The sequence below is a fragment of the Cnephaeus nilssonii genome (assembly GCF_951640355.1).
Source record: "Cnephaeus nilssonii genome assembly, chromosome: 10".
NCBI lineage: Eukaryota > Metazoa > Chordata > Mammalia > Chiroptera > Vespertilionidae > Cnephaeus > Cnephaeus nilssonii.
The window spans coordinates 4,031,168-4,044,829 of record NC_137081.1 but is presented as its reverse complement, the minus strand read 5'-3'; the positions used below and the strand labels follow the sequence as shown (position 1 = coordinate 4,044,829).

Below are 13,662 nucleotides of genomic sequence, written 5' to 3'. Positions count from 1 at the left end.
ATTTTCAAGCTCTTATAATCCAAAATACTCTCCCATCTGAGTATGAATAAAAAGCTAAAGTCATCCCAAATCTTTCTAGATCACAATATATTTGTAATTACATCATGTTATTTTTTGTTAGAACTTTACATCTAAAGAGTAACTTTTTTCATATTCGAAAAATCACCCATTAGAGAACAGACCAGGCATGTATTGAGGACTGGCATTTTATGAGGGAAAATGTGAGCTTACACTGCAGCGGATGTTGAAGAGGCCCCTGCCTGGTACCACATCTGGATGAGTGATGAGAGCATGCTGCACGGATTCTTGGCATTGCTCCCATTGGTGCCTTGACATGTGTCTGTAATGATCTCAGCAAGCCCAAAACCCGCCTGCCTGACAACTGTCAAATCATGGAAGACCAGTTAGGAATGAGAAAGGTGTAGGATACCCCTATTCACAAATGAAAGTGTTCACCCAAGGATTTTATACTGTAATCAACTATAGGCTGACTTACTTGAGCAGAATTTATTTATTTTTATATGCCCACTTTTATAGTGTGGCACTTAAAGGTACTTATTTTGAAAAAACACTGAAAGATAATGATAAGAAATATTGTTTTGAATTCAAAGAAATTATAATTTAGCTTGCTTAAGATAGAAGACTGGCAATTTGTGAAGTGGGTAAATAGCATTGGTAAAGATAAATCAAATTCCTAAGATGTACCATTTAACCAGTTAACTGCCATACGTCCAAAATGGAAACCATCCCCGCATGCCACGATATTTTGAATTTAATTTAAAAAATCAATTTGCAATGAATATTAAAAAAATAAATGTATTACTCACAATTTGGGTGTTCTTGAATATTTTCAGTTGAAAATTCTCACAAAAAAATGACTTTAAAGTTGGTCTGTAGATGCTTATGGCAGGCAAATAGTTAAAATATATAGTCACATCAAAGTTAAAACCATGAAAATATTGCCAAATTTCAGTTTATAATTTCTGATAACTCTAGTGTTCGTTATAGCCAATAGTGTCTTGGCTTTTTTCCTCTTAAAATTCAAAACACTCTTTTAAAAAGCATATTGTGTTCCTGTAACAGTCACCTACTATGCCTAAAAGAAAAAGTCTTGACATGCGTTTGGCCGTGCATCTTAAAAAGACTTCTGAGATGAAGCCAAGAGCGGGACCATTTTGCACAGCCACACTTAAGAAAAGGAATGCAGGTATTTTCATTAAAATAAAAAGAATAGCGCCATTAACAAATAACTCTAGCATGAAAAATTAAATGAGAGCAAAAATAATCCAAAATGACTTTATGCATGTTGCTGTGGACATTTATCTAAAATCTATAAATTTAGTTTGTTTCTACTATGTTCGAAAGTACAAGTAGATTTGTCTCTCGTTTTATTTATATTGTCTCTGCATATAAATACATTTATATCATCTTTATAGACAATATATATTAAAAAGTGTTTTTCCACATTATCAAGAATGTTGACCCTTTCCATGTTCTAGATGATAAGTGTGTGTGCTAGATGGTAAGCACCATGAGCAGCAGGGAATTTTTCTTCATATGTAGTTAAATTGTATGTTGACTTAAATAAATAGATAGAAGGCAGGGGATGAAGGAAGGAAGAAAGGGAGGGAGGGAGGGAGGGAGGGAGGGAGGGAGGGAGGGAGGGAGGAAGGAAGGAAGGAAGGAAGGAAGGAAGGAAGGAAGGAAGGAAGGAAGGAAGGAAGGAAGGAAGGAAGGGGAGAAATGAAGGACACAGATAACAAGGGCTGGGGAAAATGTCGGAGTGAAAAAACTCATTTTTAGCATTCTTCAGTACAGTGATATTCTCAGGTTTTGCAAGAATTTGTAATATTTTTGGAAAACCTGATAAATAACAAGTAGTTTTTATATTTTGAAAGTTACCATACATAGAATTAAAAAAAAAGAGTAAAATGTATAGGACAGAGCCAAATATCTCATCTTTAAAATAGAATACACTGGAGATGTTATCTGTTACCAGTTTCTTTCTTTCTTTAAAAAAAAAAAAATTGAAAGAGACAGTAGGCTTCTCGTACTTCCAAACATGGAAGAAAAAACTCAATTTATAGATTTTAGGTAAATATGCATGCCAAATAGTTCTTTTGTCTGCATTGAGTCAAAGCTTATTTGCAGTTGATGAGTTAGGTGAAGGTGGGAAGGTGCTGTAGTTATGTTCAACCTGGAATGGACTAGACCAATTTAATACAAGATGAAGACCAAGCTCCAGGAGCCAGGGAGACAACAGAACCTGTGCACCTAATATCACCCAAGGTGGTTTCCATTTGGTCTCCACTCACACCCTCAGATGACCTTTTGAGGTGGGGTTAGTATGAGCGAGGAGTTACTTTCTACATTTTAGACATGCGTCAACTAACTTGAAGAATTGGGATTCTAACTCAGGTCTGTCACTCACTCAGTGAGCATTTATTAGGGACAGATAATGGGCTGAGGCCCTAATTACAAGACCTACAGGCCCATGTCCTTCCCACTAAACTCTGGACTCAGATGACACGGGACCGAACAGAAAGCACATGAGTATGGCTACAGACGATGAGAATGCAAGCTCCCCAGGAGAAGTAGAGGGCGCGCCATCAGCCCCAGGAAGGAAGCATTCTCATGACAAGGAGCAGGAGTGGAGCCCGGGTAGGTGGGACTCAATGAGGACGTCACTGACGGAGGCCAGGAGGGAATGTTGAAAAATCAGGCACAATGCTCATTCATCCTTCCACTCATTGACCACGATATGCAGAGTGTCTCGTGTGCAAGCACGGTGCCAAGGGGTCAGGGAGTGGGGGCAGGTTGCCGCACTCATTTAGGCAGAGACAGAGGAGAAGCGCAGAGGCTGAGGGGGTGGTAGGAGACAGGATGAGCGGGTAAATGGAAGTGACTGGCAGCATGAGCCCAGGAAACCAATGTGGGCGCTTTAGCGCTGACCGCCCTGGACATGGTCCTGGGCCAGCTGGTCCTTCCAGCGGCTGGAGAGGCAGCGCCCGCCCAGGTCCCGGAGCCCTGCCTCCAGCACTGGGTTCTTCACTGGCCGGGCCTGACTTCCAGAAGCCTCTGTGACTCTTTGTCCCCATATGATGCCATTTCTCACAGAAATGCAAGATGAGAGTTTCGAGTTATCATGTATTTCTTAAAGGAACATGCAGGAGAGAAGTCTGAATCCTTGCCAGAACCTGCAGGTAGAAGCCACTGTCACTCACTCTGAGCATTTATTAGGGACAGATAATGGGGTGAGGCCCTAATTGCTCACAAAACACAGTGTCGTGCCAACAGAGCCCGACTGACCACCTGTCACTGATGCTTGTGTGTCTCTTCCGCTGTGATCGCTGCTGTGGGGCTCCGTGGGCCTGAGGCTGAGGTCACATACCTGGCACCTCGTAGGTATTTGGTGCTTACGGGTTTGGACTAAAATGATGAATGAAAATGCATGTGCTTAGGAGTGAAAAAGGGGGTGTCTGTCAGGAAGAGCTGCCGCCCTCCCAACACCGTTAGCAAGAAGGCATTATGGGGAGCTCATGGCTCCCTTTCAAAGCTTAATATTTTTTAGAATGTTCTGAATAATTCTTATTTCAGGGCAAAATTTCCCAACATTTCTACCTAAAGGCCTTCCTCCCAGGGCGTGGAGCAGCTCACGACTGTTCTGGCCCACACGCTGCACACAGCCCTGTTTGGGCGCAGCCAGCCCCCGCCGTGGGCGCTGCGGGGCCACCCCGAAGGCCACCTCGTGTCTGCGAGGTCAGCTTTCCCGTGGCTGACACAGAAGAGGGGGAGAGAGACGGGGACGCTCCTTCACGTGAAGGCTCTGCTTGAAAGTCATGTTCATACAGACAGAAGTTCAATCTTCGTTGTTTACAAGGAACATTCTATTCCACTGGAATTTTTTCATGTACATATGTTGTTGTTTTTTCAAATGGGTTAAATAATTTAGGTATAAATTATCCAGATCTAAATCGATGTAAAATAAATTTACCAAGGTTGGTAATGTGATCATTTTAAGCAAATTGTCAAACCTAATGTATTTTTTAAATGTTTTTATTGATTTTAGAGAGAGGAAGGGAGAGGGATAGAAACATCAGTGAGAGAGAAACATCATTGAAGCATCATCGAGCCCCAACCTGGGCATGTGCCCTGACGGGGAAATCCAGTGTCACCTCCTGGTTCATGGGTTGATGCTCAACCACTGAGCCACACCGGCCGGACTCAAATCTAATATTTTTATTTTTAATTATATTTTGAATTTATCAAAGATGATATAACACTTGTGCATCCACCACCTAGTTTTAATAAGTGAACATTTTATCATATTTTCTTTTGATCTTTTCTTAACATAAATAACATTAAGAAAAACATAAAAGATAACATTACAGATAAACTTAAGGCATCCTCCTTTATTAATCACGTTCCCCATCTTTTCTTTCCAAGGTTAGGATACGGAATCGCTACAAATATTTTTATTATAATTTTTGCCATTATTCCAATAATGAAATTTATGATAACATGTTACAGTATGTATTAAATTTTATTTTAATGCCATTTTAAATTAGTAAAAAAGAAAGGATGGTGTAATCATAAAGGGAAATCATTTGGTCTAACTTTTAATTGAATAGAATTAGTTCCTGCCAGAATAATTGAGTCAGTGCCTTATTTTTATGATTAACTATAACAGCATAAACTTGTGTTGTTATCAGTCTGGAAAAAGCATGTCACAAAAACACAGAATTAATTCCATAAGGAAATGTTATAAGTATACAAACATCATCTTATTTTCCTACCTTTATATCCTAAAAGAAATAAATGGATTGAAGCTTGTTGGACAGGTATTGTGTTGTTCGCATGTGCCACCCATCATTCATTCACACACACCCCTCACACACACACACACACACACACACACACACACACACACTCACTGCTGAGCTCCAGGCTCCCTGAGAGCCAAGGCATAAAGGACAACATGTCAGGTCTGAAGCTCACATTATCTAACCAAAGGAGGTAAGCCAGATCATCAAGTAAGACCACCTTTTTCCCCTGAAAAGAATGATCATGAATATCCTTATAGAAAAAACGAATAAAAGTTAAGCAAATCAAAATGATCTATACAGTGGACTGGGCAATATTTTCAAAATAGCCATTTTTCCTCAATGCAGAGCTGTTTTTCATCTACCGTTCCCTATGTCTCGTGGATAAAATCCAAGGGTGTGATGTTAAATTGCAGCTTTGTGGAAGACCTAGACTGCAGTGCTGCTCAGACACACTTACTCCTGAAAGATCTTTGTCAAAGGAAAGCATGCCAGAGGGTCAGCTGGTAAAATGTGAACATGAGGGCGCCCCGCTGGGTGTGGCAGACCCACAGCCGGGCCCAAAGGAGAGCACGTGACCAGAGAAGAGAGTGAGGATGGAGTCTATTGAATGTGCCCCCCCCCCCCCATTTCATCATATTGTTTTTCCATCCAGCTATTAATGGGGCTTCCATGCTTTCTGACTTGGGGGTGTATTAAGGCCCATCTAGACAGAGCGGCCTCCCGTTAGTGATCACAGAGTCCCCCTTGGTTATTGGACGTGTTTTCCAGCCCAGTGAGCAAGAGCCTACACGTGATGCTAAGGAGGGGTTGTTGCTTCAGGCTGCTTTAAACAATGCGTATGAGGAAGAAGAATTGTTGACTTTGATTATCTGAGGATGTAAATGCAGCTGCTTCAAAAAGGAAAAGAAATCCGGGAAAATGCAGCTGTGGTGCAGGAGGCAGATTCTGCTTCTGGATCGGGACACTGAGAGGCCCTGGCATCAGAAGTAGCTGCTGCCCGGCGTCTGGGGTCAGTCCTGGGGTCGGGCCGGCCGGCGCTGGTACAGGGAGCAGCCCTCTGTCACCTGCAGCGAAGGCACTGCCATGGTCGGCGTGGAGCCCGATCGCCCCCTCTCAGCAGCAGAGAAAGGAACCATTGCCCCCTGAGCCCACGCTCCCCCTCATTCTCCGCCTGGGCACACAGCAGGGCAGGAAGGGCAGAGCGGGAAGCGCGGTGGGACGTGTTTTCCTCAGCTGCTGGCTGTGCTGGGCCTTCCCATCGGGTCCCTCAGCCCTGCTCATGCTCCTTTTCCTTCTTCCGTGACCTCCCTCCGGGCTGTGCTGGGGGCCCCTGCTGATGGCAACGGCCTGGAGACTGGTCCCTCTGCCCTCACCCCACCGCCGGCTTCATCTTCCTACAGCACCCCTTCCATCACGTGACCCGCTCATCACCCCGTGCTCAGAGAGCTCTCGGGACTCCCCACTGCCTGGAGCAGTGGTCGGCAAACTGCGGCTCTTTGGCCCCTTGAGTGTGGCTCTTCCACAGAATACCACTTGCGGGCGCACACATACAGTGCGATGGAAACTTCGTGGCCCATGCGCAGAAGTCGGTTTTTGGCTCTCAAAAGAAATTTCCATCGTTGTACTGTTGATATTTGGCTCTGTTGACTAATGAGTTTGCCGACCACTGGACTAGAAGGCAAAGGCCACTCCTTGGACGGGCATCGAGGCCCTTTGCAACCTGGAGGGTTGTAGGCCGCCGCACTTGTGATGGAAGAGCTGGTTCCAATCAGATCAATCTATTCGCGGTCCCCCAGCACCGGGTGCCCTGTCTGCCTCCCCACATCTCCCCTGTCGCTCACTTCACCATGATTCTGTTCAGGCCTCCCCATCCTTTGAGGTAGTTCCGTCTCCACCTCCCCCCCGCCTTGTGAGCATGAGCCTGAGAGTCTTGCAGGGGAGCTACGTGCCTGGCACCGAGGAGCCCTCCAGCGCTTCGTCTCCTTTCTCTCCCCTCGCTCTTGGTTTCGCTTGGTGAGTCGGTTCTGCCAGCTGCTCTGCCCCTGATGTTTGCGAGTCCGTGCATTTAATGACCGGTCCCCATCGCCACACAGGTCCCATGTGGAGGAAGGCATTTCAGTGCATGTCACTGAAGCGTGTACATTAAGTAAGAATGTGAAGCTCCTTATAGTGGAATGAAGGGGAGAGGGAAAGGGGTGCGGCGGCAGCCAGACTAGCTGAGGTCTCTCCGTAGACTATGCAAGTCATCCGCCTCGGAAAGCGCTAAGGGACTCGTGTAAAATGCTGATTTCTAAGTCCTGCCCCAGAACTATTGCATCGCACTCTCTCATGGTAAATCTTACCCACAATGAGTGTGGGAAGTCTCTGGGACTTAGAGGGAGAGAACGCATTCGCTGTAATTAGTAGCTGCACACCAGCATCACCGGGGGCATGATTGACAGCTGCACTCACCTGGGCCTCACCTAGCGCTCCTCAGCGAGAGCGTGGGCCCAGGGTGAAATACTCCACAGAGGCTGGATCTGCATCCGGGATTGGAAACCACTGAATCAAACGTTATTAATGATCAATATTTATTGGGTAATTACAACTTCTCAGAGACTTTGTTAAGCAATCTGTGTGCGTTATTTCATTGCATCCCTATAACCTTGAGTTAGTCTCTCTGTTTCCATGGGCTTGGGGAAGTTAAGTACCTAGTCCAAGGCCATACAGCCAGTATATGATCAAGCCTCAATTACACACAGGTCTGATACCAAATTCCAAGCTCTAGTCACATCCCCATCTACCTGTGTCATTGTGTTAGACATTATTTTAATACTAGAGGCCTGGTACATGAATATTCATAAATATTCATGCACTGGGCGGGGGGGAGGGGGAGGAGTCCCTCAGCCTGGCCCACACCTTCTCACAGACCAGGAGCCCTTGGGGGATGTCTGACTGATGGCTTAGGACCGTTCCCCGTGAGGAGTGGGCCTAAGCTGCAGTCTGGCCTCCCTCTGTAGGAGGTGACCAGCCGGGCGATCAGGGGGACAGCGCAGGCTGGCGAGTGGCCAGCCCCGCCCATCGATCGCCCCTCCACCACCACCGGTTACCACCAGTCGCTGTCCCCTCTCTCTGCCCGCTGGCACCAGCCTTGGCTGGTCTGGCGTCACCCGCTCGCCAGCCCCACTCCCCGCCAAGCAGTCATTCTGCAGTTTGGTCTGTTTGCCTATTAGGCTTTTATTATATAGGATATGACCGGCAGTATCTTCCCCAGGCATGGTTCTCCCTGTTCAGTATGTGATTCTGGTTTTGGAAGTTCTGCGTGTCTCTCCCTCCCCCAGGAGAAGGGGTTCTCAACTCTGTTTTCCTTCCTGTAGATACCCAGTGAGTAGCTATTTGTTGTCCTGGGCTTTGCCCCAACATTCCCGAGAACTTCCCATTTAGTAGGCCAACTGCCATGCTTTTCCTCCTTATAGAGAGAGAGATATTAATGGCAGCTAAACGTTTTCCATGTCCAAGGTACTTGTAAGCCCGGTCCCCCTTGGAAAAGCTCACTGCGGTCTTGGGTCACATGTCTGGAGAAGGGCATTGTTCTTCCTAGGTTTCAAAGCTGCTAGTAAAAGGGTTGCCCTTCTCCAGTGTGTATACCCAAACTCACAAATGTCCCGAGTAACAACCCGGGAAACTTACTAGTCTACCTCTCAGTCAGTGCTTTCACACGCTTTGCATAGGGGATTTAAGTTTTCAGATCTCATTTTCCCCTCACCAGTCACAGTTAATCCTGAGTGGCCGTCCCTTTACAGATAAAATGCCGTAATCAAGTTCCATCAACAGGAGTGGTGTGAGAGTTAATGAGTAAATGGGCTGAAATTATCACAAGAGTCTTGAGTGAAAGGTGCCCTGTTTTTGCTGTTATTAATGGGAGGCAGCTCTCCATTACAGGTCTGCTGGAGGACTCAGACAGCAGCCCTGACCTCACTGACCGGCCGCCAGAGCGGGTCTGCTGCTTCCCCAGGGACAGGCTCCAGGGAAACATCCCGCCCAGGGCCCGGGCTGTGTGGCCGAAATGCAGAGTGGACACCGGTCAAGAAGCTTGGGAGAGGAATGAGTGACAGGCCTGCCCGATAAAGGGAACATCTAGTGACATGAGAGGGAACCACAAACCAGACATGTGAGCAGGTGATTTACTGCTGGCGGCGTTAGCAGCCTTACACAGACTCGGCCAGGGACGAGCCATTCCTAAATACTCGGGAAAAGCTAGCTTAACTCACTGCAGAACATCCTTGAAAGAGCCATTTAAGCCAGGCAGGCACTCAGTTAAGTCAAGCCCCCTGCCCACATATTCATGAGGTAATTATAAATGTCTGTAAGTTGTCTTAGACACCACCTTCCGCTTCCTATAATTTAGACTTTTCACTCCATCAGGTGATCTTTTAAAATGATTGCATGTTTCTTTTCTTTCTTACGATTCAGACAGCAAAGGTTTTCAGTCAATGTTAATTTTCTTTGAGGGATCTTAAAGGGCTCTATTTCCACAGAGAGACCCCTAAAATGATTATTTTCAAGTGAGACTTATTCTCTTTCTCCATAGCCTAGAAGACAAGAAATCTATGTAACCGCAGTGCCAAAATGTCAAAAGACTGAGATAGGTTGAAAAAAAGAAGAAAAAGCGCCCCCAAAAAATCCCTAACGCCACCAGGCAGTCCAAAGCCTAACAAATCCCTGGCTCACATAAATACTTGTGACACGCTGTAATTAACTAGTGACTCCTCTCAGAATGAATAATAATGCAATTATTTGCCAAAGGCAGTGAAGAAGGGAACGTTTCTGTTTTTAAAAATGTCTGCCTTTCATTTCTGTAGGAAAAGAAAAAAAACAACAACACAAACCCTGGATTAATTTGCATAATTATGAAAATTACACCAATTAATCCAGGGTGACCTGCCGTGTCACCATCACGCTGTATGATAATTCTGTCACTTTTTTATCAGAGCCTTATACTTTTTAGTGGTTTGAGGTAGCAATAAACCAAGTCACTGCCAAGTTTAAATTATATTGGCTCCCCAAGTCTGCACCACAAAATATAAATAATAGCCCGGCAAACCCATCTTTTCACAGTTGGAGTTCAATGCCAGTGAGCCACCGAGGGCCAGTGCTGCTTCCTCTGTGCGGCCACAGCCAAGGAGGAAGGGCCTGAGTCCCCGGGGCCGCCTCTCCTTCCCCAGGGAGGCCGCGAGCCACGCAGCGCAGAGTTAGGGAGGGTGTGTGAGCGTGTGACCGCCTCTCTCTGGTGTGGGAATGTCTACAACAAGGACCGTTCCTTTAACTCCACCAGCCCCCCTGCCATTCTGAACTAGGGAATTAAGTCGACAAGCGTTTATTGAAAACCCGCTCAGACGCGCTGTACTGGGTACCAGGAAATCGACATGAAAAAGACATACTGTTGGTGAGAAGGTTGTAGAAAAGTCAAGATATAAACTAGCAAATAGAACCATTAGCAATGCAGTGAATGCCACCACGGAGCCCATTTACACACACACACACACACACACACACACACACACACACATCTTCCCTCATGCAAACACACACGTGAACATGGATTTCTACAAATTCCAGACTCTTTACAAATTCTTGATCCCATTTCAAGCAACGGCGTGATCCCATAGCTGTGGCCACATGGCACCGTCACGGCTAAAGCAGGAAGCCACTCCTCAGTGACGAGCATGTAGAGACGGTCACCTCTATCCGAGCTCGCCGGCCCTAAACAGAGTCTAAACAGCCAGAGTTCCTGAAGCAGGTCTCTTGCCCCCGAAGAGTGAAGTGCCTGCGTGCCTTTCCCGCCGGCCTCTTTAGCAGAGGGCTAGATCATTCCCATACGATGGTCTGCAGGACGACCCTCTGAGACAAACACTGGTGTGAGACAGCCCTCCCACTCCATCAACAAACCGATCCGATCCAGCCCCCATTCCCAGGAGGTGAGACCCCTGCCAGGGCGACCGCCTGAGAAGGCAGAATTCTAGGCCGCACCCCTGAAGCTTGCCTATGAATCCGTATATTTTAAAGTTTTCTGGAAAATTCTAACGCACACTCCATGGCAAGAGGAAAGGGCTGGGTTTTACTTTAACACATCCGGAGAGGGTCCTCGCTCCACGATTCACTGGCTCTCTGACCTCATGTAATGCCACTGGTCCGTAAAAGGCTGTTGTGTTGATGAAATAACGCCAGGCACGCGAGGAGCCCGGCAGGTAGCGCGCTGTGTGCTTTCATCAGCACAGTCTGTGCCGCTCTGAGGAGGAGACACAGAGGGAAAAGGTGCGCTCCGCCTCTTTGAGGAGCGCACAGTCTGTTTAGGAATATAATATGACTCCTAGTAAAAATGTGAAAGATGAGTTCATATTCTAAGGGAGTAAATATTTGAAGGCCAGAAACAACCCAATGTTCTGAGTAACAAAGTACATTGTAAAATACAGAGCATTACAAGAACATGGGAAAAAAATCAATAGAATTTTGCTTTAAAAAAATTCTTCTAATTCAGGTGGCCTAAATCTCATTCTTTCGCCACATTTGTATTCATCCTAAGAAACGTACTAAAATCACGAGTGATAATCAGCTGACTATGTACAAGTGAACTAGGAAAAGAGCAGGGGATCTGGGGAAGGGGCCATGGGGTAGGCCTCAAGGGGCTCATGGAACCCCGACATACTATGCAGAGTTGTCCGTGGGTATTTCTGAGGAGAGACCCACACCTTTCGTTCGATTCTCCAGGGCCTGGGGCCCCCCGAAATGTTAAGGATCAGGGAGGATTCCGGGTTAGCACATTGGACGCGCATCGCGTGCGTGCCGAGGAAATGGACTTCGGGTTGCATTCCATGGTCTCCTTGTTGGCTGCCGGTTAAATCTCGCCGGCACCCTTTCCCTCCGGCTCTCCCCGTCCGGCACCCCGAGGACGGACCGGCACAGGGGGTGCGCTGAAGGAGCGCACAGCAGCGGCCGGGCTGCTCAGCGGTGTGGCTCCTGCGGGCTCAGCGTCAAGGTCATGAGCAGGCTTGCGAAGTCCCCGCGGCCGGGACCCCCTGGCGGTCCCTCTCTGAGTTTTCCCTGTGTATCCGTCACCCGCGGCTCCGTCGTTCGAAATCGTTGTGATTAGTTCTCTTGTTGTATCAGGTGGAATCGCGAGGAACTTCCCTGGAAGGAAACCCTTCCGTTTTGCCAACTTGCTGTTTGCCGGCCTCGCCATGCTTCCACGGGGTGTTCTGCTTCTAACGTGGTAGTGTCCCCATTGACGTGACGTGCTTTGCTCTCTCTCCCCTTAGGTGTGTGTGCAACATCGACTGTTCTCAAACCAACTTCAATCCCCTCTGCGCCTCCGACGGGAAGTCCTATGATAACGCCTGTCAGATCAAGGAGGCGTCGTGTCAGAAACAGGAGAAAATCGAAGTCCTGTCTCTGGGTCGATGTCAAGGTAATGTTCATCCTAAAATTCATCTCAAAGGCCCTGGCTGGTGTGACTCAGTGGGTAGAGCGTCGGCCTTTGGGCTGAAGGGCCCCGGGTTTGATTCCCAGTCAAGGGCACATGCCCCATATGGGCTCCATCCCCAGTAGGGGGCGTGCAGGAGGCAGCCGATCAATGATTCTCTCTCATCATTGATGTTTCAATCTCTCTCTCCCTCTCCCTTCCTCTCTGAAATCAATAAAAGTATTTTTAAAACTTCATTTCAAAGGATGTTTTAGTCTTTGTGTAGAAATGAAAGTGAAGACAGCTTATTAGGCAGCTGTTTCATTCCAAAAGGCAGTTCTGGTGTGTAATGGCTAGTAGAGTCGACTGTGGTATTTGTGTTGATTATAAGCTTAAGGGCTATGGACAGCGGCCCATATCTTTTTCTGTCTAACGAGACTTACCTTCACAAAGCCATAAACACAGAAACACAAGAGCCAGTTTTCAGAAGGTAACAGACATTCTCCCTGCGGAGGACAAAAAGAAAGTCAAAATCGTTTTAGCAAAGAATCTTTGAAATTAAAAGTAAATAACACCACTCATATATGGATTTAATAGAAATATTTCAAGTACACTTTTAAGGCAGAATGTTCTATTTTGTTTCTTGTTCAGAAATATTTTGTTGATTTTTGACTTGTTATTTTTTTTACCCAACTTATCTTAGTTATATTGATAACCTTCTCCTTGCCCTAAAGTTTAGAAAACTGGTATCATTCTATTATTCGCTCTCAAACTGAAACTGACATTGTCAATCTGTCTTTATATCATGGTTGCTTAGAAGTATAGTTGTAAAAATACCTTAATTGCAATGAAAATGCTATTGGGGGGGGGGGGATGTAATATAAAGTTGACGTTAGATGTTAAGAAATAGTTAACCAATCTTTATTGTTAACTTTTTTAACACAGACAACACGACTACAACTACTAAATCTGAAGATGGACATTATGCAAGAACAGATTATGCAGGTACGTAAGATTTTCTATGACAAGACGTGAGCACGGCTATAGATGGTCCTGAGGATTCATTGTTCACCATTGGTCCTGAGTTTCATGGTGCGATGCTTCTGATGTGCTGGGTCTTCTCCTGCTTTGTTCAGTCTTTCAGTAGGCAAGAGTGAATTTTTTGAAGTAAAGAAGACCTTTTTTTTTTGCCAGAGTTAAAGCAATTGTCAAAAATGTCAGTAAGATATAATTAACTTGTTTTGACAGTGCAAATGGTACAAATGACAAAACATTTATCAAATTAATGGGTATCCGTGGAAATTAATGCCATTTTTGGCAGTATATTGTAATGAATGCAAATGTTCTAGTTTGAATTTTCATAAAAGTCAACAATAAAAATGTTTGCTAGGCTCTAAA

The 13,662-nt window shown here is 45.9% G+C and overlaps 1 protein-coding gene across 1 annotated transcript in view; it reads left to right on the top strand.

Annotated features, from left to right (window-relative positions):
* TMEFF2 (transmembrane protein with EGF like and two follistatin like domains 2) overlaps positions 1 to 13,662 on the top strand; it is a gene marked incomplete at its 5' end in the record, with an annotated part of 236,898 nt that overhangs the window by 174,732 nt on the left and 48,504 nt on the right. The window contains 2 exons of the mRNA XM_079783089.1: positions 12,122 to 12,270; positions 13,210 to 13,269. Coding sequence (XP_079639215.1) covers positions 12,122 to 12,270; positions 13,210 to 13,269 — 209 coding nt within the window. The remainder of the gene's footprint in view (positions 1 to 12,121; positions 12,271 to 13,209; positions 13,270 to 13,662) is intronic.